The sequence below is a fragment of the Rhamphochromis longiceps genome, linkage group LG23 (genome assembly GCF_057381845.1).
Source record: "Rhamphochromis longiceps isolate RC_006_pf linkage group LG23, R_longiceps_female_GT1.1, whole genome shotgun sequence".
Classification (NCBI taxonomy): Eukaryota; Metazoa; Chordata; class Actinopteri; order Cichliformes; family Cichlidae; genus Rhamphochromis; species Rhamphochromis longiceps.
The window spans coordinates 48,269,948-48,296,461 of NC_140578.1; the positions used below are offsets into that span (position 1 = coordinate 48,269,948).

At 44.0% G+C, this 26,514-nt stretch overlaps 1 protein-coding gene across 2 annotated transcripts in view; it reads right to left on the minus strand.

Moving 5' to 3' along the window:
- plcd4a (phospholipase C, delta 4a) overlaps nt 1–26,514 on the minus strand; it is a 66,778-nt gene that overhangs the window by 17,269 nt on the left and 22,995 nt on the right. For both annotated transcript variants that reach the window (XM_085399356.1, XM_085399355.1), the window contains 5 exons: nt 26,157–26,388; nt 25,810–26,011; nt 17,766–17,910; nt 13,708–13,860; nt 13,397–13,564 (listed from right to left, as the gene is read on the minus strand). In XM_085399356.1, the coding sequence (XP_085255482.1) occupies nt 13,397–13,564; nt 13,708–13,860; nt 17,766–17,910; nt 25,810–26,011; nt 26,157–26,388 (900 nt within the window). The remainder of the gene's footprint in view (nt 1–13,396; nt 13,565–13,707; nt 13,861–17,765; nt 17,911–25,809; nt 26,012–26,156; nt 26,389–26,514) is intronic.

Below are 26,514 nucleotides of genomic sequence, written 5' to 3' on the forward strand. Positions count from 1 at the left end.
GAGCAGAGAAGCTGCAGAGAGGCGTGTAAGACTGCAACTCTGCTTCCTGGTCCCAACTCTGGATAGTCATATTTTGGGGGGTTTAATAAATTTGTCCATATTTCTAGAAATGAGAGCTGCTCCATCCAAAGTGGGATGGATGCCGTCTCTCCTAACAAGACCAGGTTTCCTCCAGAAGGTTTGCCAATTATCTATGAAGCCCACATCGTTTCTGGGACACCACTCAGACAGCCAGCAATTTAAGGAGAACATGCAGCTAAACATGTCACTCCTGGTCTGATTGGGGAGGGGACCAGAGAAAACTACAGAGTCCCACATTGTTTTGGCAAAGTTGCACACCGATTCAATATTGATTATAGTGACCTCCGATTGGCGTAACCGGGTGTCATTACTGCCGACGTGAATTATGATCTTACTGAATTTATGTTTACCCTTAGCCAGCTCTGCCCCTGGAAGACAACTGACTATGGTTGCCGGTGTCTCTAGCTTCACATGTCTGAGAACAGAATAACCAATTACCAGAGTTTAACCCCCGGCGGGTGTGTCGCCGAGTGGGGAAAAACGGTTAGACACATGAACGGGTTGGTGGTGTACCTGGGGCTTCTGTTTAGGACTATGCTTCCTCCTCACCGTGACCCAGCCGCCCTCTTTCCCCAGCTGCTTGGGGTCTGCCGGGGAACAGCTAACGGGGCCTACGCTATCTTCGGCTGTGCGCCGGGGAGCAAATCTATTGCACAATCATATGGCCTGTGAGGGGGCAGTGACTGAGCTTTGCTTTTATTAAGCACTTCACGTAAGTCATAGTAAATGGTGGGGACGCCTGTGAGGTCGGGTGACCTCTCACTCAAGGGAGTGGCCTCATTGGGCCTGGGCACACGTGCGCAGGTCAGACAGTTTGAATGGCAAAATAGACTCCAGCTTATCACCTTCTGTCCCTCCCAGTCCAGGTGGGGATTGTGGAGTTTTAACCAAGGAAAGCCTAGAGTGAGGGGCGAGTCTGCAGAAGGGAGAACATAAAAGGTGACGCTCTCTCTGTGATTACCTGAGGTGACTAATAGTGTTAGCGGCGCTAACGGCTGCAGACAGGAAGATACTGCCAGCACCGGAAACGTGCTCGTCATCTCCGAGCATGAAGTAAGGAGAGCCTTCAAAAGAGTGAACACCAGGAAAGCAGCAGGACCAGACGGCATCCCAGGTCGTATCCTCAGAGACTGCGCATACCAGCTAGCTCCTGTGTTCACTGAGATATTCAACATCTCTTTATCTCAGTCGGTGATCCCCACATGCTTCAAAGAGTCCATCATTGTTCCTGTCCCGAAGAAACCCCACCCTGCTTCTCTCAATGACTATCGCCCTGTAGCCCTCACCTCAGTAGTGATGAAGTGCTTTGAACGCCTGGTCAGAGACTTCATCATTTCTTCACTACCAGACACACTGGACCCACTACAGTTCGCTTACCGTCCAAATCGTTCCACAGACGATGCCATCTCTCATCTCCTCCACACATCACTCACTCACTTGGACACTAGAAGGGGGAATTATGTTAAAATGCTCTTCATAGACTACAGCTCTGCATTTAATACCATAATTCCCTCCACACTCACCACCAAGCTGGAGCATCTGGGACTCAGCTCATCTATGTGTCAGTGGATCTCCAACTTCCTAACTGGCAGACCGCAGGCAGTAAGGATGGGCGGACATGTCTCAGCCTCCACCACTCTCAGCACTGGAGCCCCCCAGGGGTGTGTTCTGAGCCCCCTGCTGTACTCTTTGTACACATATGACTGTGTGGCCACTACCAGCTCCACCACCATCATCAAGTTTGCTGACGACACCGTCGTGGTGGGCCTGATCTCTGATAACAACGAGACGGCCTACCTGAAGGAGATTAGGAATCTGGAGAACTGGTGCCAGAGGAACAACCTCCTTCTAAACGTCAGTAAGACAAAGGAGCTGATAGTGGACTTCAGCACTAAGCAGGAGAGGAACTACCAGACCCCCGTCATCAACGAGTGCCCAGTGGAGAGAGTGGACAGCTTCAAATACCTCGGAGTTCACATCACGCAGGACCTGTCATGGTCCTGTCACATCAACACCGTGGTGAAAAAGGCCCGACAGCGTCTCTACCACCTCAGACGCTTGAGAGACTTCCAACTGCCCTCCAAGGTGCTCAGGAACTTTTACTCGTGCACCATAGAGAGCATCCTGGCGGGAAACATCTTAACCTGGTTCGGGAACAGCACCATGCAGGACAGACGAGCTCTACAGAGGGTTGTGCGGTCAGCTGAGCGCACCATCCGCTCCGAGCTCCCTGACCTGCACTCGATCTACAGCAGGCGGTGCTGGACCAAGGCCAGGAAGATCGTGAAGGACCTCAGCCATCCCAACAACAGACTGTTCTCTCTGTTGAGGTCAGGAAAGCGATTCCGCTCCCTGAAGACCAACACAGAGACTGAGGAGGAGCTTCTTCCCGCAGGCGATACGGTCTCTCAATCACACCACCACACAGTACTGACCCACACATATGGTTCTTACACACACACTGGACTTTCTGGACATTGTTTTTGCACAACACTGGTCACTATATTCTTCATTTCCGGTTAATACTTGTACAGCTGCTGTTATTGTGTATATATTTATTTAGATTTAGATTTCTTCATACATTCTTATATAGTTCTATATTGTGTATTTTGTTGTACAGTTATTTTATTTTCAACTTTAATTTATATATTTTATCTTATTCTCCCAGTTAAATTTACCCTTCATTCTAATTTGTGTTGTACAGTTATTTCATTTTTAACCTTAATATATATTTTATTCCTTCCTAGTTAAATTTACCCTTTTTAATTTTTCATATTTATTTCCTATCTTATTCATAGCCTTTTCCTTTTTTGTTTTCTTTAGGTCACGAGCAGTTGTCCAAGCATTTCACTACATATCGTACTGTGTATGACTGTGTACGTGACAAATAAAATTTGAATTTGAATTTAAAGTGACGGGTTTGGTGATGTGAGAGATCTGGGCGAAAATCGGATTATTTAATGCACGCGCTGGAATGGCCTGCTCCAGTCGAGTCAGTGGAATTCCTAACTGTGTGGAAAGGCCTGTGTTGACTAAATTCTGCTCAGAACCAGAGTCCACTAATGCCTGCAGGGAATGGAGAGCTTGATTACTTTCTAGAGTGACTGTCAGCACCAGTCTGGGTTTCCTGGTGAAGTGTGAACCGCCCACCCGTACCCCCGAAACTACAGGTGGGTCGCTCCATCTCTTCCTGAGGCAGGATGCGACTAAATGCTCCTGCGAGCTACAATAAAAACAGGCACGAGAGCTCAATCTCCTCTCTCTTTCCTCTGGAGATAACTGAGAGTGGTAACCCTGAATGGGTTCGGGCTTAATGTCCACGACGGAGGTGGACGTTCCGGCATCCAGAGGCTGAGAGACCATAAGCATGGGCGCCAGCGAACGCGGCGGGGTGCGGGGAAGAGAGTACTGTGATTCGCGGCTTCTCTCCCTCTCTCTTTCCCGCAACCGGTTGTCAATGCGGAGAGTGAGAGGCCAGCTCCTCAAAGGAAGCAGGCTCATCACGGGTAGCAAGCTGATCCTTCATAGCATCACTTAATGACTGCAGGAATACTCCCTGCAGTACTCGCCCTGACCAACCAGCCTCAGTGGCGGCGGAACCCGATAACCAGACTCAAATGCAGATCACACAGAGGCACGGACGAGTGTGATAAACAGAACTTTATTTCCTAGGGCCTGACAAATACTGTGAACTATGAGGAATAACATGGGACTTCAATTACGGCGGTAAACAGGAGTGACGCTAAACTATGAGAAATACTAGACTTAGGAAAGCACCAGAGAATTGTGATGAGGAGATATGTACAGGGGCACGGGGCAGGAAACATGACCTGGAGGCTCTGAACACTAGAATGAGAGGAGACAAGTTTTAGTGACTGAGTCTGTGAATCCTGGTGAGTATGAACCATAAAGAAACATTCTTACTTTGGCAGGTGGAGGAATGGCAAGGAAGGAGTGAGTGGTCCGAGTGAGCAGTTTTTGGTCTCCAGGAGATGGTGGTCTGATTGAGTACTGTGACAGGAGGGCAGGCAGGTGAGTGAATCCGAGAGGTGCTGTGACGCAAAGAGCTGCCAAGCACAAACCAGCTTCCGGATGAAAGTGTGTATTGCCAGGAGATGGAGGTGGCAGACAACAGGATAGTGTGGTTAGCTGAAGACTTGGCGAAGAGGAGAGGTGAGCGCTGGTCTTAAGTACTGGCAGCTCAATTGCCAGCAGGTGTGGAGACATGCAGGAAAGCAGCAACTCCGCCCTGGGGTGGAACTGTGACTGAGTGGAAAAACCCCAGCACTCACCCAGACCACGACACCGTGATGTTGCCAGACCTTTGCTGCTGCAAGCCTCCACAATCCGGTGGGATATCCTCTGATTAGACAGAGCTTTACAGAGATGGCTGGATTAGCAAGAGCAATCAAATAAATATATAATCTGAGTGTGGTCAATATAGGTATGAAGCGCATACACCAGACACAAACTGTGCTGGGAAGGTTACTTTTAAAATGTATTCCACTGCAGATTACAGATTACATGCCCCAAAATCTATTTTACAACGTATTCTGTTACGTTACTCAATGAGAGTAACGTATTCTGAATACTTTGGATTACTTAATATATTATCATGCTTTTTACAACTACATGAATGTACTACTGCTGTTATTACTATCACTGAAGGCTACTCACCATACCAATACCCAGCAGTGGCTTTTGATATGGGGGACATGGGCGGTTGCCTAGGGCGGCATCGTGATGGGGGCGGCATCACAGGCATTGGCAAAAAAAAAAAGTTGCTCGTACTCATGCTGCCCCGACATCATGTCAGCAAACTTTGGGAATGTCATAGGCACTGATCGGTTTTCTATCGCCCATTTCCTGGGAGTAAGGACGCCCTCCGTTTGCGAGGTGCGCCTGCTGCTTGCGGCACAGGGAGGAGAGGGCGGGGCGGCGGGGATTCACTGGTGGCTGGAGCAGCGTCTAATAACCAACTCGCAAAATAAAAACAAAACAACAAAACACGAAAACACCAGACATCAGGATACAGACGTATAATTTGCACCGATGTTTTTTCGAAATTCTGTACACGAAAACTGAGCGCGAGAGCCCTCGGTGCGCCTGCTCGCTGCTGAAGTCAAAGTAAACTTTATTGTCATCTCCGCTACATACAGTCCAGTATCGTATTTTCACGACCATAAGACGCACTGTACTAAAAGGCGCAGTCTCAGTTATGTGTGCCATTACTGTATTTAACACACACATAAGGCGCACTGGATCATAGGGCGCATACAAATACCGTATGCGTATTTAAAAATAAAGCGGGAGCAAACCTGAGTTCGGTACCTTACTCACATTTTTATTACCAATAATCGTCATCATCAACAACACACAAGCATACAAGTGTGCGTATTTAAAAATAAAGCAGGAGCAAAACAAAGTTTGGTACTCACATTTTTATCATCAATCAAACCCATCGAAGTCCTCATCCTCTGTGTCTGAATTGAACAGCTGCGCTAAATCTCCATCAAACATGCCAGGTTCACTGTCTTCACCGTCAGAGTCACTTTCCGTGCCGTGCGGCTCCTCGGAAATGATGCCGGCTTTTGCGAAAGCTCGAACAACAGTGCCAGCAGACATGTTAGCCCAAGCATCTACAATCCATTGGCAAATTGTGGCGTAACTCGCCCGGCGCTGCCTTCCACTCTTAGTGAAACTGTGGTCTCCATCGGTCATCCATCGCTCCCACGCCGCTCGCAGCCTTACTTTGAACGGGCGGTTCACACTGATGTCCAGCGGTTGGAGTTCCTTTGTCAGGCCTCCCGGAATGACAGCAAGATCACAGTTCATTTGCTTCACAAGTTTTTTCACATCGGCTGTGAGATGGGCACGCATAGAGTCACAGATTAAGCGCGATGGTGATGCGTGGAAAAAAAAACAAACAAACACCTGGTCTCCTTACATACACCTCCCTCAGCCACTCTTTCATCATTTCCTCATCCATCCAGCCCTTTTCATTTGCCTTAATGATGATTCCTGCTGGAAACTTCTCTTTAGGCAAAGTCTATCACCATAGGCGGCAGTTTCTGTCCATTAGCATGGCAGCCAAGCACAACAGTAAAAGAAGACCTTTCATACCCCGTTGTGCGTATCGCTACTGTGCTGGTCCCCTTCTTCTCCACAGTGTGACTCACCGGGATGTCAAAAGTGAGCGGGACCTCGTCCATGTTTGTGATGTGGCTGGGCTGGATGTTTTTGTCGCCGATGTGTTTGCTGCAGTAGGAGCGGAAGATGGCCAGCTTTTCCTTATAATCCGCTGGAAGTTGCTGCGCTGCCGTAGTCCTGGTCCGGATGGAAAAATGGCACAGTTTCATAAAAAGTGAAAGTGAAACTGCTTTTAGCCGAATGGTGACCGTCGAAACGCTTCTCCCGCTCGTTCTTTGCTCGATGATCCACCGCTCGAGTCTTTCCTCCAACTCGTGCCACCTCGCCTTATGTCCGCGGAAACTCAGCTGCGTTTTCTTGACCTGCCGGAGCTTGTTTTCTAGCTTCCTCCATTTGCGAACCATTGATTCGTTAATCTTAAATTCTCTCGCCGCTGCTCGATTTCCATGTTCCTCCGCGTAGCTGATGGCCTTCAGTTTAAACTGTGCTTCATAAGCGTGTCTCTTTGCCATTTTCAGGGTTGTTAAAACAACGATGTTCCACATAATGCACATACCTGTCCTTTTATACAGGTATGTGCGATTGTCCGGTATATACGATCAACGCCCACACTTCACCCTTTAGCGTTCTCATGGTGTTCTCTACTACGTCCTCCTTACAACACACAGGGCGCACTGCGCTATAGGGCGTGCCGTACTTTTTGAAGAAAATCTAAGACTTTTAAGTGCGCCTTATGGTCGTGAAAATACAGTATATAGAGAGACGACGAGGCTCCAGTTACAGCAGTGCAAGTAAACAAACAATAAATATAAGAAGAGTAAGAAAATAAATATACACTTTAGGACTAGAGGTAAAGGATCAATAACAATTTAAAATTTATAATTTACAGTTTGATGATTTAAAGTCTCACACAACCTGTCGAAAGGGGCGGGGCCGGCTGCTTCCAAATAGAGCACATTTCATTCATAATGATGTAAATCCAAGCCCATTATGTATTCATGATTTCATTCCTGGGTTGTGTGTAACCCCAGAAATACAGCCTAGACAAAGCGAATCTGTGAACTAAGGTGTAGGTTTATTAGGTTATGTTGTGGGGATCCTCGAGTTGGGGGCTGGGTGTTCATACTTATTAAAACTAATGGAAGATGGTCAGTGTTGCTTTTTGGTAATCTCAGTCTCTCAGTGAACGTGCTCCTGTGCCCAGCCAGCACGTCATGGAGTAGCTGGGAGGAATTATCCATGACATCCAAAAACAGTCAGTGATCACTGTCAGCCTCTCTCGGTTTTTATTACCGCTAATCATTTTTAAGCTCAGTTTATAAAACCTTGTCATGTAACTACAGCCCAGCGCATGCAGCAGTATATTAATGACTAACCTCGTATTGTGGATGGATTATCTCAGTTGTTCTCCTGACTGAAGTTTGGTCCTTTTACAGCATCCTGCCATGTGATTACATTTGTCTCTAACCATCAGGAACCCTCACGTTAACTTTTATCGAGTGGAAAAAAGTTAGCGTTCATCCTCCAGCTTCACTGTGCTTATGTTATGCTAAGATAGCTGTGTCGCTAGCGATCTTGTAGCACATCATTACATGCTTCCCAACAAGCTCATCTTGTAACCGGAAGGTTTATGGTTCGATCCCCAGCTCTGTCTGTCTTGGTCGTTGTGTCCCTGGGCAAGACACTTCACCTACCGCCCACTGGTGTTGGCCAGAGGGGCCGATGGCGCGATATGGCAGCCTGGCTTCTGTCAGTCTGCCCCAGGGCAGCTGTGGCTACAACCGTAGCTGCCTCCACCAGTGTGTGAATGTGAGAGTGAATGAATAGTGGTATTGTAAAGCGCCTTGAGGGTCTCGAAAAGCGCTATATAAATGAAATTCATTATTATTATTATTATTATTATTATTATTATTATTATTATATACCAGCTAGCCCAACTTCAGTAACCCTACAAATGTCACTGCTGTTTAGTTTTCTGTCTTCATTTATGTTGGAATAGCAGATAGAAGATAGCAGAGCTGTACATCTTAATTTGTTTCCGAAATCTCTCGGTCAGGACATGGTATATTATATTTAGGTGGAAACTAGCGAGCTAACTTCCTGCTAACTTCTAACTCCGTTAAATTTAATAAATTCTGTTTTCATGGATGCCTGGATGTTAAACTTAAATGTTACACCTGGTAAAGTAGCAACGCTGATCATTTTATTACAGATGAAAGGATTTAGCCAGTTTTTAACTCTCTGTGATGCCCCAGTGATCGTGTGACCTGCAGTGGAGTTTGGGCCCAGGAACGGCTAATGACGACAGACTTAAGGACCGGATAGGATGGTCATTTGTTTCCTGGCTTTTGGAGTCTCAGTCAAAGGCGTATCCTTCAACTGAAGCTGGAGTTGCTCCTGATGCATCTACTGGAGTTTGAATGTGTATCTAAATGTTAGAGAAGGCACTCGGGTATAGGAAAAAGCTTGCATGAATATGCGTGTCATTGGGTGAATGACACTTGTTGTAAAAATTACTTTTCAAAACATCAACCCTAGAAAAGGACAACATGCTAATCCTGGCAAACACTTGCTATTCATAAGCATGAAGGCCCTTGGTGGACGGAGCCCTTGCACTTTGGTTGCAGACATCTTATGATCACATTTGACCTCTAAAAAGACAAGACAGAAAAAGCACATTCGGATTGAAAGGGAGTGTCCCCCCGTTGCTCTATGTAACCACCGTTGGACTGTCTTTTCTTAAATTAGAACTGAAGAGAAACATCTCTAGAGCTAGAAAAGTGTCTAGCAGCTCTAAACAGCTGATATGGAGCTTGCATTGTGCTGTGCCATCACATATCACATTTTGAAAATTTCCCTGGCCAGTTGCATTCAAAAGTCACCAAACTTTATTGATCTCCATGGGGAAATTCCTCTCTGCATTTAACCCATTCACTCAGTGAATCAGTGGGCAGCCATTGGGCGCCTGGGGAGCAGTGTGTAGGGACGCTACCTTGCTCAGGGGTACCTCAGGGTAGCCATTCAGTGGATTCGAACCCCCGACCTTCCAATCATGGTGGTGTTTATTTCCTCCCATAGTAATGCTGCTGCCTTGTCTCCCACAGGAGTGTTTGTTAATGGGAGGAAACATGGTGGCCTGACCCAGAACTGTAACCATTAACCTTGAGACAGTTCTCGCTGCCCACGGTGGGTGAGGGGTTGTCACTCCCTAAAACATCTAGAGACAAAGAAGATCTGCAAATGCTATTTGATCTATTTAACTATTTAAATAATATGCAAATATAATACTGTCATATACTGGGATTTTTCCAGTGTTTTCTCCAGCCACCAAGTCCAGATCCAGCCAGATTTTCTGCTACACTTTAGTGGTAACTTGGCTTCTCTATGTAATTTCTTAGATCTTTTGACTTCTCGTGGCTAATGATATTCTCTCCCTGTTTCCAGTCTGTCTCAGTTTGGGTCCAGGTTATATCACTTACCTGCTTGGTTCACCTGTTCACTCAACACTGCTCTTCTTCTCTCCACCGCACTGGTCTAAGCTCGGTCACTGTTTCATTACTCACCTGTCTGCCCTCCTGGACCCTGTCTCCCACTGGAATCGGAGAGAGCGATTGTTGGAGCTGAGAGAGTCTAGCAGTTGCTTCCCCTCCCTGAAAATCACTTTACTCTGCTCAAGTAAGCAAAGTTCACCACCTCCAGTCAGTGTAACTGGAAGGTTTTCCCCTGGACCAGTGACACCAACTCTATTTCCCTCTCTCCTAGTGAGCCCCCTCCTTGTGAATCCTGTTCTGTTTCCCTGGGTGGGTCTGCCTTTGAGTTCCATTGAGTGCTCATGGCTGTTTCAGCCTTGTGACAAACTTGTGTGAGGTGTTTGACACTTAGGAAATGAAAAACAGGAAGAAACCTCCGGCAGAACCGGGCTCAGGAAGGACTGTCATCTGCTTTGACCGATTGGGTTAAGAAGACAGGATAAAGACATGATGTGGAAGAGAGACAGAGATTAATATGATACAGTGCAGAGAGGTCTATTAACACATAGTGAGTGAGAAAGGTGACTGAAGAAGAAACACCCAGTGCATCATGGGAATCCCCCAGCAGCCTACACCTATTGCAGCATAACTAAGGGAGGATTCAGGGTCACCTGGTCGAGCCCTAACGATATGCTTTAGCAAAAAGGAAAGTTTGAAGCCTAATCTTAATAGTAGACAGGGTATCTGTCATCCAAATCCAGACTGGGAGCAGGCCTCAGAGAAGAGTGGTCGGAAAGCTGAAGCCACTGCCTCCCATTCCCATCAAAGTCATCTGTTTGAGTGGTACAATGGCGGGTGACGGATGCAATTGGGAGAGGGTAAATTATTATATATCGTGTATGTATTAATAGGGTTACACCCATGCCTTGGGAAACCGCAGGTGGGAAGCAAATACAATGTAAACAAAATTGGTGTTAGCACGTAATGCTGTGGAACTCCAGTTTGCCCATGTAAACAGGGAACCTTCTTCACACAATAAGGTTAATTATGGAGTCTATTATTCCATAATTGGTTGGAATCATATATAGATATGCGAATAAAAGTTTACAGATTTTAGCAAGGCTATCTCTCTGCTCACTGTAACTTCTCCCAAGGACTACTTCTGATAAGACTCATGGTTCAACCAGCATTTGACTTCCTCAGGAAACAGTTTTTAATGCAAGCGATTTATCGTAGAGATCAAAACAAATGATCCTGAATAGGGATGGGTATCGAAAACCGGTTCTTGTTGAGAACCGGTTCCCACTGTTTCAGTTCCTTGGAATTGTTTGCCATTTTTGCAAACGATTCCCTTATCGATTCCTGCCAGGTAAATGACGTCACCACGTTGCGGAGCGTCATTTACCTGGCAGGAAACACGGCACGTAAGCGGCTCAAACGCTCAAAAGTTTGGTTATACTTTACGAGAACGGATGACAACAGGGCAACTTGCAATACTTGTAAAGTAGATATTTCATTTAAGGGTGGAAACACTACGAATATGCAAAAGCATTTGCTCACAAAACACACGATGACATTAAATGAATGTCGTGTTTTTAATTCGCTCCGGACTCGTGAATCTCAACCCAGCAGCAGCGGTAACGTTTGCATGTCCTCTCCCGTTAATGCGGCAGGTAAATAATCAACTAACAGTGCATATTATGTTAGCGCGATCTGCCTTATTACAAACCTGCCATTATGTGCATTTAGGTGACCATGATGAGACAGACAGAGTCTGGCTCAGATGCTGGCAGTTCTCGCTGCAGTCTACCGGTAGCGTCTCCTTTCAGGCCAGGATAGACGAATGTCACCGAGCAGTGACTAAGTTTGTGGTAAAAGGCTGCCGCAGCAGATGCCCCCAATTTTCGGTAAGTGAATGTGTTTAATTGTAGGCAGGGACATTTCTGGATATTCTTGTGTAATTGCTACTGAATAATTGATGTTATACTTTGTTATTGCCACCGAAGAATATTTATTTTATTATTTTACATTTACAATTTTTTTTCCTGGGGACCCTGTGACACCCATTGAAGAGCTGTAGGCTGGATCTCTTAAGATCTCACTGTTGGGTTTGTAAGGCAAACTCCTCAAGATGGGTGGTGACCATGATGGCCATTTAGAAGTCGGCCATCTTGGATATAACTTTTGTTTTTCCAATAGGAAGAGGGTCATGTGACACATCAAACTTATTGGTAATGTCACAAGAAAAACAATGGTGTGCTTGGTTTCAACGTAACTTTATTCTTTCATTAGTTATTTACAAGTTTCTCTTTGTTCACAGCCATTGACATGTTGAAGAGGTTAACACGTGAGGAGCGGATCGAAATTGTGTTGCTATCTGGTGAACGCAGTAACCGGGTCATTGCAGCAGATTTCAATGCAAGACACCCTACGAGACCACCCATCTCCCATGCTACAGTCAGCAAACTGCTTGCTAAGTTTCGTGAAACTGGTTCAGTGTTGGATTTGCCAAAATGTGGACGCAAGAAAACTGTGACTAATGAAGAAACATCAGTGGCTGTCCTCGCTTCATTCAGCAAGAGCCAACAGCATAGCACTTGGCGCATGTCACTGGAGAGTGGCATTAGTCGAACATCCCTCCGGCAGATGTTAGCTACTCACAAATGGCACCCTTACAAACTCCAGCTACTGCAGCATCTCAATGAGGATGACCCAGATCGGCGCACAGAATTTGCAGAATGGCAAACTTTTATGTGAATGGTGACGTTAACAAACAAAAGCACCGCTATTGGTCTGACACTAACCCACATTGGATGGATCCCTCCAAGACTGTTGGAACAACAAAAGTGATGGTTTGGTGTGGTATATGGGGCACAACGATAGTGGGTCCATTCTTCATCAATGGAAACCTCAAGGCCACTGGATATTTGAAATTGCTACATGATGATGTGTTTCCCTCTTTATGCACTGAAGCTGGCACGTTCCCTGAGTTTTTCCAGCAAGATGGTGCACCACCACATTATGGGTGCCAGGTCCGAGCATTCCTAGATGAACAGTTTCTGGAAAGTGGATTGGTGATTGTGGGCCAGTTAAATGGCCCACAAGGTCTCCCGATCTGACCCCCTTAGACTTTTATCTTTGGGGTCATCTGAAGGCAACTGTCTATGGTGCGAAGATACGAGATGTGCAGCACCTGAAATTACGGATACTGGATGCCTGTGCTGGCATTTCTCCTGCGGTGTTGCTATCAGTGTGTGAAGATTGGGAGAAGAGGGTTGCATTGACAATCCAACACAATGGGCAGCACATTGAACACATTTTATAAGTGGTCAGAAACTTGTAAATAACTCATGAAAGAATAAAGTTACGTTGAAACCAAGCACACCATTGTTTTTCTTGTGACATTACCAATAAGTTTGATGTGTCACATGGCCCTCTTCCTATTGGAAAAAACAAAAGTTGTATCCAAGACGGCCGACTTCTAAATGGCCACCATGGTCACCACCCATCTTGAGGAGTTTGCCCCCTCACATTTACTAATGTGCCACAAACAGGACTTTAATATCACCAACCATTCCCATGTTGTTACGGTGTATCCATATAAATGGCCCACCCTGTATATCAGACTGGATCATCAGCACATGCACAGTGGGTTGTCTGAGAGTTGTGAGACTGTGTCAAACATCTAGACCCACCTTGAGTCTGCAATGGATACTCTCATGGTGTGGGTGATCTTCATCAATTTCAGCTGCCTCATCGTCATCGCTGACCTCCCCATTCAGAGAATCTTCCACCATCCCACTTAAACTCTGCTCTAAACCACCATCTTTCTTCGCCTTCACAAGAATCTTCCCCTTAAGATCCTAACATAGGGGTCAAAAAGTCATCTTTAACATATACCATAGGTGTTCGGGGTTTCTTTGAATTTAGCATTCTAGTAGTTGATAATTTGCATTTCTATCAAATGATATGGCATTAGAGTTGGACAATAGATTACGGCCCTCACCTCAGGAGAGGGCAGTCTGATGGGGGCCTTGCCATCCAGTATAGTTTTCAACAACCTGTCACCAAGAATGTGGTTTAGATGATGTGCCATGACTCTCTGTTGTTCAACACTGCAGTGGTTCTCAATGGACAGGATGACTGGATATTGTGATACCTGAATGGGGGAGAGGAGGAGGAAGAGAGATGGAGGGAGTGAGTACCTTTTGTAATTGAAGACTGGAAACAGTTACAGTGAAATGGTAAAAATAGTAAATGGCCTGTATTTGTATAGTGCTTTACTAGTCCCTAAGGACCCCAAAGCACTTTACACAACCAGTCATCCACCCATTCACACACACATTCATACACTGGTGATGGCAGCTACATTGTAGCCACAGCCACCCTGGGGCGCACTGACAGAGGCGAGGCTGCCGGACACTGGCGCCACCGGGCCCTCTGACCACCACCAGTAGGCAACGGGTGAAGTGTCTTGCCCAAGGACACAACGACCGAGACTGTCCAAGCCGGGGGTCGAACCGGCAACCTTCCAATTACAAGGCGAACTCCCAACTCTTGAGCCACGATCGCCCCTACAGTGGTGTGAAAAAGTGTTTGCACCCTTCCTGATTTCCTATATTTGTATGTTTGGCAAACTTAAATATTTCAGATCAAACCAATTAAAATATTATAACACAAGTTAACACAAAATGCAGTTTCAAAATGAAGTCGTTTATTATAAAGACAGGCCCTGTGTAAAAGTGACTGGACCCCAAACCTACTAACTGGTTGGCCAGCTTAGCATCTTAGCAGCAACAACTGCAATCAAGCATTTGTCATAACTGGAAGTCTTTTACAGCACTGTGGAGGAATTTTTTCCCACTCATCTTTGCAGAATTGTTGGATTTCATTAACATTGGAGAGTTTTCAAGCATGAACTGTATTTTTAAGGTCAAGCCAGAACATGACAGTTGGATTCAGGTCAGGACTTTGACTAGGCTACTCCAATATCTTCATTTGTTTTTCTTAAGCCATTCAGGTAGATTTGCTTGTCCATTTTGAATCCAGAGCCAAACCCAAGTGCACATTAGCTTCAGGTCACAAACAGATGGATGGACATTCTCCTTCAGGATGTTTTACTACACAGCAGAATTCATGGTTCCATTTACCACAGCAGGTTTTCCAGGTCCTGAGGCAGGGAAACAGCCCCAGACCAACACACTACCACCACCATATTTTACTGTTGGTATGATGTTCCTTTTCTGACAATGTGTTTACAGCTGTGTTACTTTTATGCCAGATGTAATGGGGCACATGCCTTCCAATAAGTTCAACTTTTCTTCTCGTTATTCCTCAGAATATTTTCCCAGAAGTCTTGGGCATCATCAAGATGTTTTCTGGGAAACCTGAGACTAGCCTTTAAGTTCCTTTTGCTCAGCAGTGGTTTTTGTCTTGGAACTCTGTGTCAAGGTCTGGCTGTGTGGCAGCCAGGATGAGGACCCAAATGCAGGACTCTGGAGACAAAACCTGAACTTAAGCAGCTTTATTGCCGATAACTACAAACTAAAAATACAAAACACTAAACTCTTGGCATAGTAGCTAGACACTAGAAAGCAAAGCATGGAGCACACAGCACAGGGGTAACATGACCGGAGGACTACCTGAAGACTGATGATGTGATGAGGAGCAAATACAAACTGAGGACTTAAATACACTGGATAACGAGAGGATGGGCAACAGGTGGTAACACAGGTCATAACAGACAGAGGAGACAAAGGAAGAAATATAAGGAGAGTAACATGGGAACAGGTAAGGGAGACGAAACAGAGACATGGCTAAGAAACAAAGAGAGAGGGAGCGAGAGACACAACAGGCCAGGGAGACTAAGGAGTAAAGACAGAACACAGAGACAAAGACTGTGGGAAATGAGAACAAGACTGACATACACAGGAAACAAAGGGAAAGGAAAACACTCAGGGAACTAGACCAGAACCACAAGGGATAAACACAATCAGAAAATCTCAAACACATAAGAAAACTGAACTAGGAAATATAAGTTACCCTAGGAATACGACAATAATGAATAACCAAGATTCAAAAGTCTTCAAATGCAAAACACTGGGTCAAAACCCAGGACCATGACACTCTGCCATGCATGCCATTTTTGCTCAGTCTCTTTCTTATGGTGGAGTCATGAACACTGACCTTAACTGAGGCAGCTGAGGCCTTGTTTGGATGTTGTTCTGGGGTCTTTGTGACCTCTTCGCCATTTGTGGACAATGGCTCTCACTGTGGTTCACTGTACTCCCACAGCTTTAAAAATGGCCTTATAAGGCCATAATAAAGCCATATAATGGTTTTCCAGACTGAGAGATCTCCATAAATGTGTTTCATATTAATTCCTGAATTTCCTTGGATCACAGCATGATGTCTGGCTTTTAAAGGTTCTATTGGTCTACCCCACTTTGTCAGGCAGGTCCTGTATAGTGATTTCTTGAATAAGAACAGGTGTTGGCAGTAATCAGGTCTGCGTAGAGAAACTGAACTCAGCTCTCCAAAGATGTCAGTTTATGTTAAAACGAGGGAGGGTCAGTCATTTTCACACAGGGCCACGCAGATTTGTTTTCTTTCCTTTTAATAATAAACACCCTCATTTAGAAACTACAGTTTGTGTGTACTTGTGTTATCTTTATCTAAAATTTAAATTTACTTGATTATCTAAAACATTTAAATATGACAAGCATGTAAAAAAATTGGAAATCAGGAATTGGAAAGACACTTTTTCACACCACTGTATGATAACAGAAAACTTAAATGTCTGCACATCATCTCGGGTTGTGCCTGACTGGCTGTAAGACCAGCAGATGGATGGGCAATATTGAGTTTCCAACAAATATGAAATTTGGAATTAGATTCCTTTCATGTCAATTCAACAACCCATGCGTATAGAATTCAGCAGCCTTGCATACAAAGAAGCCATCATGCCTGGGACAGTGTCTGCTTTGCACACGCTGCTATACTCTTAGGCTCTCACAGATAGCTCTCTGCACCTTCTGCTTGTATGAATAAACTTACTTTTGACTGTCTGGAGGCAGAGCCCAAAGGAAGACGAGGTCTAATATGATTGGCCACTATGATAGACATTTCAGGTTACATTAAACTGAATTATACTGTGGCAGCAACAGAAACCATCTTTTAAACTGTATTTGTTTACAATTTGAAAAATGAGATTTGCCAAATGAACTATTAACAATTATTGTTTGCTGTGCAGTAGTGGAAATACTGACAACTGTCACTGGGTTACTTTACTGTTGAAGAAATATTTTAAACCAGAGGCTTCTAAGGCAAGTTCTGAAGCCACTGCACTGCTGTCCCATTAATCTGTTATACAGTATAACATACAGTGGCTTGAAAAGTATTCGGCCCCCTTGAACTTTTCCCACATGTTGTCACATTACAGCCACAAACATGAATCAGTTTTATTGGAATTCCAGGTGAAAGACCAACACAAAGTGGTGCACACGTGAGAAGTGGAACGAAAATCAGACATGATTCCAAACATTTTTACAAATAAATAACTGCAAAGTGGGGTGTGCGCCAGTGATTGTGGAGTGGCTCCCACAGACAGCCCACTGCAGCCTCTTAATGGGTTCAGAGTCACCATGGGTTACATTCTCCATGTAGCTTACGGTGCAGCTCTCTCTTTCAGCACGGAGGGATGTCTCTCTAATATCCAAAGGACAGGGAGGTAATGAATATTAGTAAGGAGTAAAGCCATGTGAGTGGTCTGGAATAAAAAAAAAAGAGGTTGGTTTATGACTGTGATGACGGGGATGTATATGTGCAGGCAGGGCCTCACATGTGCCATTACAGGTCATCTGCTTTAAAGGCGTGAGTAGATGTTTCTTCAGCCAGGACACATGGGGGTGTGATATCCTATACTAAATACATTGTATGTTGTTCTGTTTCTCAGGGAGCAGAGGTTTTAGGCAAAGCATTCTGCTTAAGCTGTAGGACAGCTATCAACCGAAACACTGCTATTCCCTTATAAAAGTGTAAAATAACCCACTCAGGTGATCCTACCTTGAAGGCATAGTTTCCAACTGCACTAACCACATCCTTGAAAAGTATCTTGGAGGTGAAAGTGTGTCCATGATATACAATGGGCTCTCCATTGGCACCATCCCAGCAGTCTACTTCAACACATCGGCAGCCACGATTCAGAGCCCTGAAGAACAAGGACAAATACAATCTTTCCTTTATTATTGATTCTGTTCTGGTTCACAGAAAGGTAAAAAATACAATGGCCATGAATATATCCTTCATCTTCTTCTTCTTCTTCTTCCTTTGATTGCTCCTACAGTGGATCATCTGCCTCCGTGTCACTTTATTTTTAGTATCCTCCACTGTCACACCAACCCTTTATATGTCCGTCACTACATCCCTGAACTTCCTCTGAGGTCTTCCTGTGTTCCCCCTTCCAAGCAGATCCATAATCATAATCCTTTGTCTAATATATCCACCATCTCTCCTCTGCACAAACCATTTCAACCTTGCTTCTCTAACTTTGTCTCCAAACTCCTCTACATGAACTATCCCTCTAATACACTCATTTTTTTTAAATGAAAATGTTATCATTGTCAACTCTGCCACCTCCGGCTTACCATCCTGTCTTTTTGTCAGTGCCACTTTTTCCAAACCATACATCACAGTCTGTCTCACTATGATCTTGTACACCTTCCCTTTCACTCTTGCTGCTATCCCTGTGTCACACATCATCCCTAACACTTCTCTCCACCCAGACAACCCTGCCTACACTCACTTGACCTCACTGCCTTTTATTCACACATTCTGGATTCTGGATTGCTTCTACTGACTTTCTGACAGGATCCTGTGTGAAAAAATCATTGCAACCCCCTGTTATAACTTAAATTAATGGTGGTGTATTATATCTTTGGAAAGCCGAGTTCAATTTCTCTAGCCACACCGAGACCTGATTACTGCCACCACCTGTTCTCAATCAAGAAATCACTTAAATAGGATCTGTCTGACAAAGTAGAGTATGCCAAAAGATCCTCAAAATCTAGTACAGCGATGAAGATGTTAGAAAGACCCAAGAGAAACATCCAAAGACCCGAATGCCTCGCTTGGTTGAGGTCAGTGTTCGTGACTCCACCATGAGAAAGAGATCCTTCATGACAGAGTTCAAAAACCACTGCTGAGCAAAAGGAGCACAAAGACTCATCTCAGTTATGCCTGAAAATATCTTGATGATCCCCAAGTCCTTTGGGAATATACTCTGAGCTGACGAGACAAAAGTTTAACTTTTTGGAAGGTGTGTGTCCCATATCGACATCCAGTGTAAAAGTAACACAGCATTTCAGAAAATGAACATCATACCAACAGTAAAATATGGTGGTGGTAGTGTGTTGGTCTGGGGCTCTTTTGCTGCCTGCCAGGACCTGGAAAACCTGCTGTGGTAAATGGAACTCACTCCACGGTTGATTACATGGTCCACTATTGTAGCTCTGATGTCATCAGTAATTCTATTTCTTACTCTTCTTACCCTTCCTCTTCCCCCTCCTCATCCTTGTCCTTGTCCTCTAACTTCACCTCCTTGTCCTTGTCGTCCTCTTCGTCCTACTTCTTCACCTCCACGTCCTCTTCCTCGGCCTCCTCTAATTCTCACTCTTCTCACTCTTCCTGCTCCCTCCATTGTACTCCACACGCACAGCTTACCTGTAGCTTATTTATAGTGCGTAGGCTGATTGCAAAGTGAACTAATTATCTAACACAGTTTTCACATGAGACAGTGTGCCAGACAGTTGGCAAAATACTGTAAATAACAGCCATAAATGTGTATAGTTTTGCTAGGAGTGTGTTGATCATTTGGAAGCTGAGTGCAAAGCAGTGTTTGTGCTTTTAGTTTTGCAAACTCAGTGAGTGGTTTTGCTATAAGTATTAATAGTTTTAGGAATTGTGCTATAAGAATCACAGTTAGGGTTTAAGCATTCAGAAAAAACTGTATTGCTTCAATCTTAAATATGATCAACCTATCTCTAATAATCAGCTATGTACCACAGGCCTTCAAGCTGGCTGCAGTTAAACCTTTACTCAAAAAGCATCTCTAGACCCAGCAGTCTTAGCTAATTATAGGCCAATCTCCAACCTTCCTTTCATATCAAACATCCTTGAAAGAGTAGTTGTCAAACAGCTAACAGATCATCTGCAGAGGAATGGTTTATTTGAAGAGTTTCAGCCAGCCTGAGGTTAATTATGGAGTTCCACAGGGTTCAGGACCAATCCTATTTACATTATACATGCTTCCCTTAGGCAGCATCATTAGAAGACATACATTTACAGCTCGCAAGCTACTGTAGCCAAACCCAGGCAAATATCCCAGAATGCATTTTGTCCAAAACTTAAACAAGGCAGTTGCGGAGGAACGCAGAGTGGCGGAGTTTGAAATATTACTCTTTCTGGGTCACAAAATAAATTTTTAAGATATTTTCACATCAAATCCCCTGATGAAAAATGTTCTGTTCTTATTTAAACAGCTGACTTTGAATTTAATCTAACACTAAAAAGAAATATTTAAATTAAGGAGGAAACATTTTCATAATATCTTATCTTAATGACCTTGTGGTACCATATCACCCTATTAGAGCACTTCGCTCTCGCTCTGCAGGCCTACTTGTTGTTCCTAGAGTATTTAAAAGTAGAATGGGAGGCAGAGCCTTCAGTTTTCAGGCCCCTCTTCTGTGGAACCAGCTTCCAGTTTGGATTCAGGAGACAGACACTATCTCTACTTTCAAGATTAGGCTTCAAACTTTCCTTTTTGCTAAAGCATATAGTTAGAGCTGGACCAGGTGACCCTGGATCCTCCCTTAGTTATGCTGCAATAGACGTAGGCTGCCGGGGGATTCCCATGATGCATTGAGTTTTTCCTTTCCAGTCACCTTTCTCACTCACTATGTGTTAACAGACCTCTCTGCATTGAATCATATCTGTTATTAACCTCTGTCTCTCTTCCACAGCATGTCTTTATCCTGTCTTCCTTCTCTCACCCCAACCAATCACAGCAGATGGCCCCGCCCCTCCCTGAGCCTGGTTCTGCTGGAGGTTTCTTCCTGTTAAAAGGAAGTTTGTCCTCCCCACTGTCGCCAAAGTGCTGCTCATAGGGGGTCATATGATTGTTGGGTTTTTCTCTGTATCTATTAGTGTACGATCTACTGTGCAATATAAAACACCTTTAGGTGACTGTTGCTGTGATTTGGCGCTATATAAATAAAATTGAATTGAATATTAATTTCCAAACTAAGACTATTAGCAAATCTTTCATGGTATCCCTTGTGTTATTCTAATATTTTCATTGATACATTTAATGGATGAGAAATAATCACTTAAAAATAATATGATGTCAAGGCCCTCTCTTTATTTTATTAAACTCAGCGGAGTATAGTGATAAGAATGTTTTCCAGTTAGAAAAGCTAGTCAACTGTGGGCACGAGTGAGTGCCCACAGTTGCAAAAATGAGTTTTTACCAGCTATGCCAAATTTCCAAGGCAAAGCCCTATATTCCACATTAAGACTTTGAAAAGCTTATCCACGCCTTCATTAGTTCTAGATTGGACTATTGCAACTCGCTATATTTCGGCCTCCAATTCTCTCTCCTCCAACACTTGCAATTAGTTCAAAATGCCGCAGCACACCTCTTAACTGGCTCCAGAAGGCATGATCACATCACCCCTGTTCTAGCCAATCTACACTGGCTCCCCATCAAATACCATATCGTTTTTAAAATCCTTTTGTATACTTTTAGAATTTTAAATAACCTGGCACCAAGTTACCTAACTGACCTCATCGACTTGTATAGCCCCATAAGAGCATTTAGATCCTCTAACCAACTGCTCTTAGTGCAACCAAGGCTCCGCCGAAAGACTAGAGTTAGACTTAAATCGCGCTTAAAAACTCACTTGTTTAATCTAGCCTTTTAAGCACATTAGTTCGGACTTCCACCTGGTCTGCATTTGTGCTACATAACTGTAACTGTTTTTGTTGTCTTTTGTTGTAACCTGCATTCCGGCACTTGTGTGAAGCACTTTTGTGGACACTGGTCCTTTTTAAATGTGCTATAGAAATAAACATTGATTGATTGATTGATTGATTGATTGATTGATTGATTGATTGATTGATTGATTGAGAAGAAAATTCTGAAATCAATTAAATCATTGTCTACTTACTTTTAAAATTTAGAATTTTACATTTAAATTTAAAAAGTAGACGTTGTGGGAAGCATTAAGCCACTTTGCTCTGTTTTAAGTGTCGTAATAAGAATTGAATTGAATTGCCCTTTATTTCCATTGCACATGTAAAATTAAATTATGGGTGCTCCACACCAACTGTGGATAAATAAAATATAAATAGTAAGACAGCAGGTATAATTAACAAACAGGAGAAATATATACAATCAAGACGAATCTATTAAAAACAATAGAAAAGGAACACGTTGGAGAAAAGGTTGCAAAGTGCTTGAAAGTAGAGCAAAGGACTTGGTCTGAGTAGAGTCTGTGTGTGATTGGCCTTAGTGATGAGAGTTACTCAGACCATGGCTCATATTGATGAGGTGGGTGGGCAGGGGTGGGTTTTGCGAGGAAAGTGTTTGCTGATAGTGTTTGACCCCTGTGTACCAAACACCATAGCAGTAGGAGAGAACGCTTTCCATTGAGGAGTCGTAGAAGGCCAGTTGCATCTTCCAGTACAGGTTATTCTCCCTGAGGACACAGAGGAAGTGAATCCGCTGCTGGGCCTTCTTTACCGGGGCGATGGTGTTTGTGAAGCCATTCTCCATTTGTAAGGTGGGGAGTGGACCTGCCTGTGCCTCCCAAAGTTCATGATAAGTTGTTTCAGGTCCTCCCTGGACGACCTGCTTGTGGTGTGCTTGTGTGCTCTCTCCCTTTTTTTCTTCTCCCCGCCCTCTGGGTCTGCTTCTGGGAGAGTGAGAGTGTGGCGACCCCTGACCCGGAAGTGTCTCCGCTCAGCAGCCAACACACCTGTACCTAATCTTCAACCCAGCTGTCACTAATCAGCCCCCATTTTGGGCTGAGGTAACGGTGTGTCCGGATGGCAGTCGACGCTGGTTTGTACTCGTAAGTAAAGTGTGCTCGTTATTGGTGATGTAGCTTTAGCTGGTTAACCTGCTCATGTGTTGTTGTTGCTTGTCTTTTAGGAGGAAAAGTACGGGGAGGAGGGTTGGAGAGAAGAAGCTTGCTAGGATTACCACTGGGGAGACTCACCTGCACCACTACTGGGAATTTGGAGAAAAGCACTGTTGGACTATTGCACTTCTTTTCATGTTTAAGACTGTTTTTTTGGGACTGTAAATAAACTCACTGTCTGCTTTGCATCCAGAGCTTCACGACTGAGTCTGTATTTCCCATTACCCGTGATAGGATGTTCAGTTTTCGGTTATTTTCTGAGCACCAAGGGGACAAGTTCTCCAACAGAAACCTGGACTCTCCGTAGCAAGTGTCCAGTTACCAAGACCCTCTGAAGGTCTACTAGAAGATGTGGCCTGGCTCAAAAATGAACAGCTACAAGAAGAAGTGCCCTCCATGGAGAAGGAGACAAGAAGCCAAGATCAAGCCATAATGGAGGGAAGTTAGCCAACTATCGGAGCTGTAGAAAGGTGCGATGATAAAAGAGGTACCTAAAAAGTGCTGTTCATAACTGAAGCCTTGGAAACTCCCAACCAAAGACTCACAGCCTTGGCCAGCTGCTTAAAGAGGTATGCCAGAGAGAAAAAAAAAAACAAGCTGAACTCCACTGAACCACCCAAGGAGTACTCTTAGTGGCAGAGCACACTTAAAGACAGCACACTTAAAGGAAAGAGGAACAATTTTTTTGACTGACCAACGCGTTTCGGCTTGTGGCCTTCATCAGGGTCATAGTAACACATACAGGGAGTGCAGAATTATTAGGCAAATGAGTATTTTGTCCACATCATCCTCTTCATGCATGTTGTCTTACTCCAAGCTGTATAGGCTCGAAAGCCTACTACCAATTAAGCATATTAGGTGATGTGCATCTCTGTAATGAGAAGGGGTGTGGTCTAATGACATCAACACCCTATATCAGGTGTGCATAATTATTAGGCAACGTCCTTTCCTTTGGCAAAATGGGTCAAAAGAAGGACTTGACAGGCTCAGAAAAGTCAAAAATAGTGAGATATCTTGCAGAGGGATGCAGCAGTCTCAAAATTGCAAAGCTTCTGAAGCGTGATCATCGAACAATCAAGCGTTTCATTCAAAATAGTCAACAGGGTCGCAAGAAGCGTGTGGAAAAAGCAAGGCGCAAAATAACTGCCCATGAACTGAGAAAAGTCAAGCGTGCAGCTGCCAAGATGCCACTTGCCACCAGTTTGGCCATATTTCAGAGCTGCAACATCACTGGAGTGCCCAAAAGCACAAGGTGTGCAATACTCAGAGACATGGCCAAGGTAAGAAAGGCTGAAAGACGACCACCACTGAACAAGACACACAAGCTGAAACGTCAAGACTGGGCCAAGAACTATCTCAAGACTGGTTTTTCTAAGGTTTTATGGACTGATGAAATGAGAGTGAGTCTTGATGGGCCAGATGGATGGGCCCGTGGCTGGATTGGTAAAGGGCAGAGAGCTCCAGTCCCACTCAGACGCCAGCAAGGTGGAGGTGGAGTACTGGTTTGGGCTGGTATCATCAAAGATGAGCTTGTGGGGCCTTTTCGGGTTGAGGATGGAGTCGAGCTCAACTCCCAGTCCTACTGCCAGTTTCTGGAAGACACCTTCTTCAAGCAGTGGTACAGGAAGAAGTCTGCATCCTTCAAGAAAAACATGATTTTCATGCAGGACAATGCTCCATCACACGCGTCCAAGTACTCCACAGCGTGGCTGGCAAGAAAGGGTATAAAAGAAGAAAAACTAATGACATGGCCTCCTTGTTCACCTGATCTGAACCCCATTGAGAACCTGTGGTCCATCATCAAATGTGAGATTTACAAGGAGGGAAAACAGTACACCTCTCTGAACAGTGTCTGGGAGGCTGTGGTTGCTGCTGCACGCAATGTTGATGGTGAACAGATCAAAACACTGACAGAATCCATGGATGGCAGGCTTTTGAGTGTCCTTGCAAAGAAAGGTGGCTATATTGGTCGCTGATTTGTTTTTGTTTTGTTTTTGAATGTCAGAAATGTATATTTGTGAATGTGGAGATGTTATATTGGTTTCACTGGTAAAAATAAATAATTGAAATGGGTATATATTTGTTTTTTGTTAAGTTGCCTAATAATTATGCACAGTAATAGTCACCTGCACACACAGATATCCCCCTAAAATAGCTAAAACTAAAAACAAACTAAAAACTACTTCCAAAAACATTCAGCTTTGATATTAATGAGTTTTTTGGGTTCATTGAGAACATGGTTGTTGTTCAATAATAACATTGTTCCTCAAAAATACAACTTGCCTAATAATTCTGCACTCCCTGTAGTAGAAGTGTGCTTCAGAAAACAGAAAAAAATTCAAATGAACCAATCACATCTTCATAGATAAATCAGCTGATATATAACAGGTTGGTATTGGTTAATTGGTTAAGTCATGCCCAAGTAAATACTGGCCTAGATCATTAATGATGAAGACGGGGGGGAGGAGACATAATCCCCACCTGTCTTAAAATAATACATGCATGAAATACATAAGAAGAATATTACAAATATACAAAAATGATTACAAAGGAAAGCATTTAATTATTAATGATCTAGTCCAGTATTTACTTGTGCGTGACTTAAGCAAACCAAAATGATCAAAATTGATGATAATCCAACTTTGGACTACGAATACATACTGATAAATCTCAACCTGATGAATTAGCTGTGAGCAACCATGTTTTGGCTTACTGTGCAATTTTACAAACCCCTACTCTTTCAAGGTACTACTCTCTAGAAGTATCTCTGGACAAGCTAGCATATTGCAGACACGCTTGTTAGAAGGAGTGGTTCACTAGCTACCCCAGCTCTTCATGTGCAACATATTTTAGAATAATGTTGGGGTGAATTTGATCAAAGCATGGTAATTTTAAGCCAGTACTGCTACCTGATGTATCCCTCCACACTGCTTTGTCCTCTGAGCTGGTCCTCCATCAGGTAGGTGTTGTGGGACGATGAGATGAAATAATGACAGAGTGGCTGAGTCATGTCCTGAAAGATCCCCCTCTGCTGTGGGTTAAAAATGGAGCCTTCAGCTGAGCCGAGGTACATCAAAAAGCCATCAAATGTCATGGCATTCATGCGCTTGGCTGGAATGACAGTAAGATGGTGTCAATGGTGTAATGTGCTAACTGTACCATAAAATCTCATGAGGGAATAGACTGATCCTAATGTCATAAAAATTATATTCAAACAAAACATCAAGATGCAGTGTATTCTTTACAATGTGTGCACCTTTGTCCGAGGGTTCATAGCACTCAATGAGCTGCTTAGCATGCAGTTGGATATCATCCCCCTCAAGCTGTTCCTCTCTAAGGAAGTCCTCCAGGTTGCTTTGGGATAGCTTCTGACCATCAACAGAGTATTCCTGAAATACCTTCAGTACATCCTCTCGCTGAGTCAACATCTTGTAGAAGAGCACAAACTCATCATTCTCCAGGGTACCTGATTGGGACTTATCAGCCATCTGAGACAAGAGGCAAAAAATGTGTACTGTAGCCAGGTGGACAGATGCATCAAAGTGTAAGATCTTGTTGAGAAATAAATATATATTCTTAATGCTTATTTTCTGATTAGATTGTTTTATGAGAGG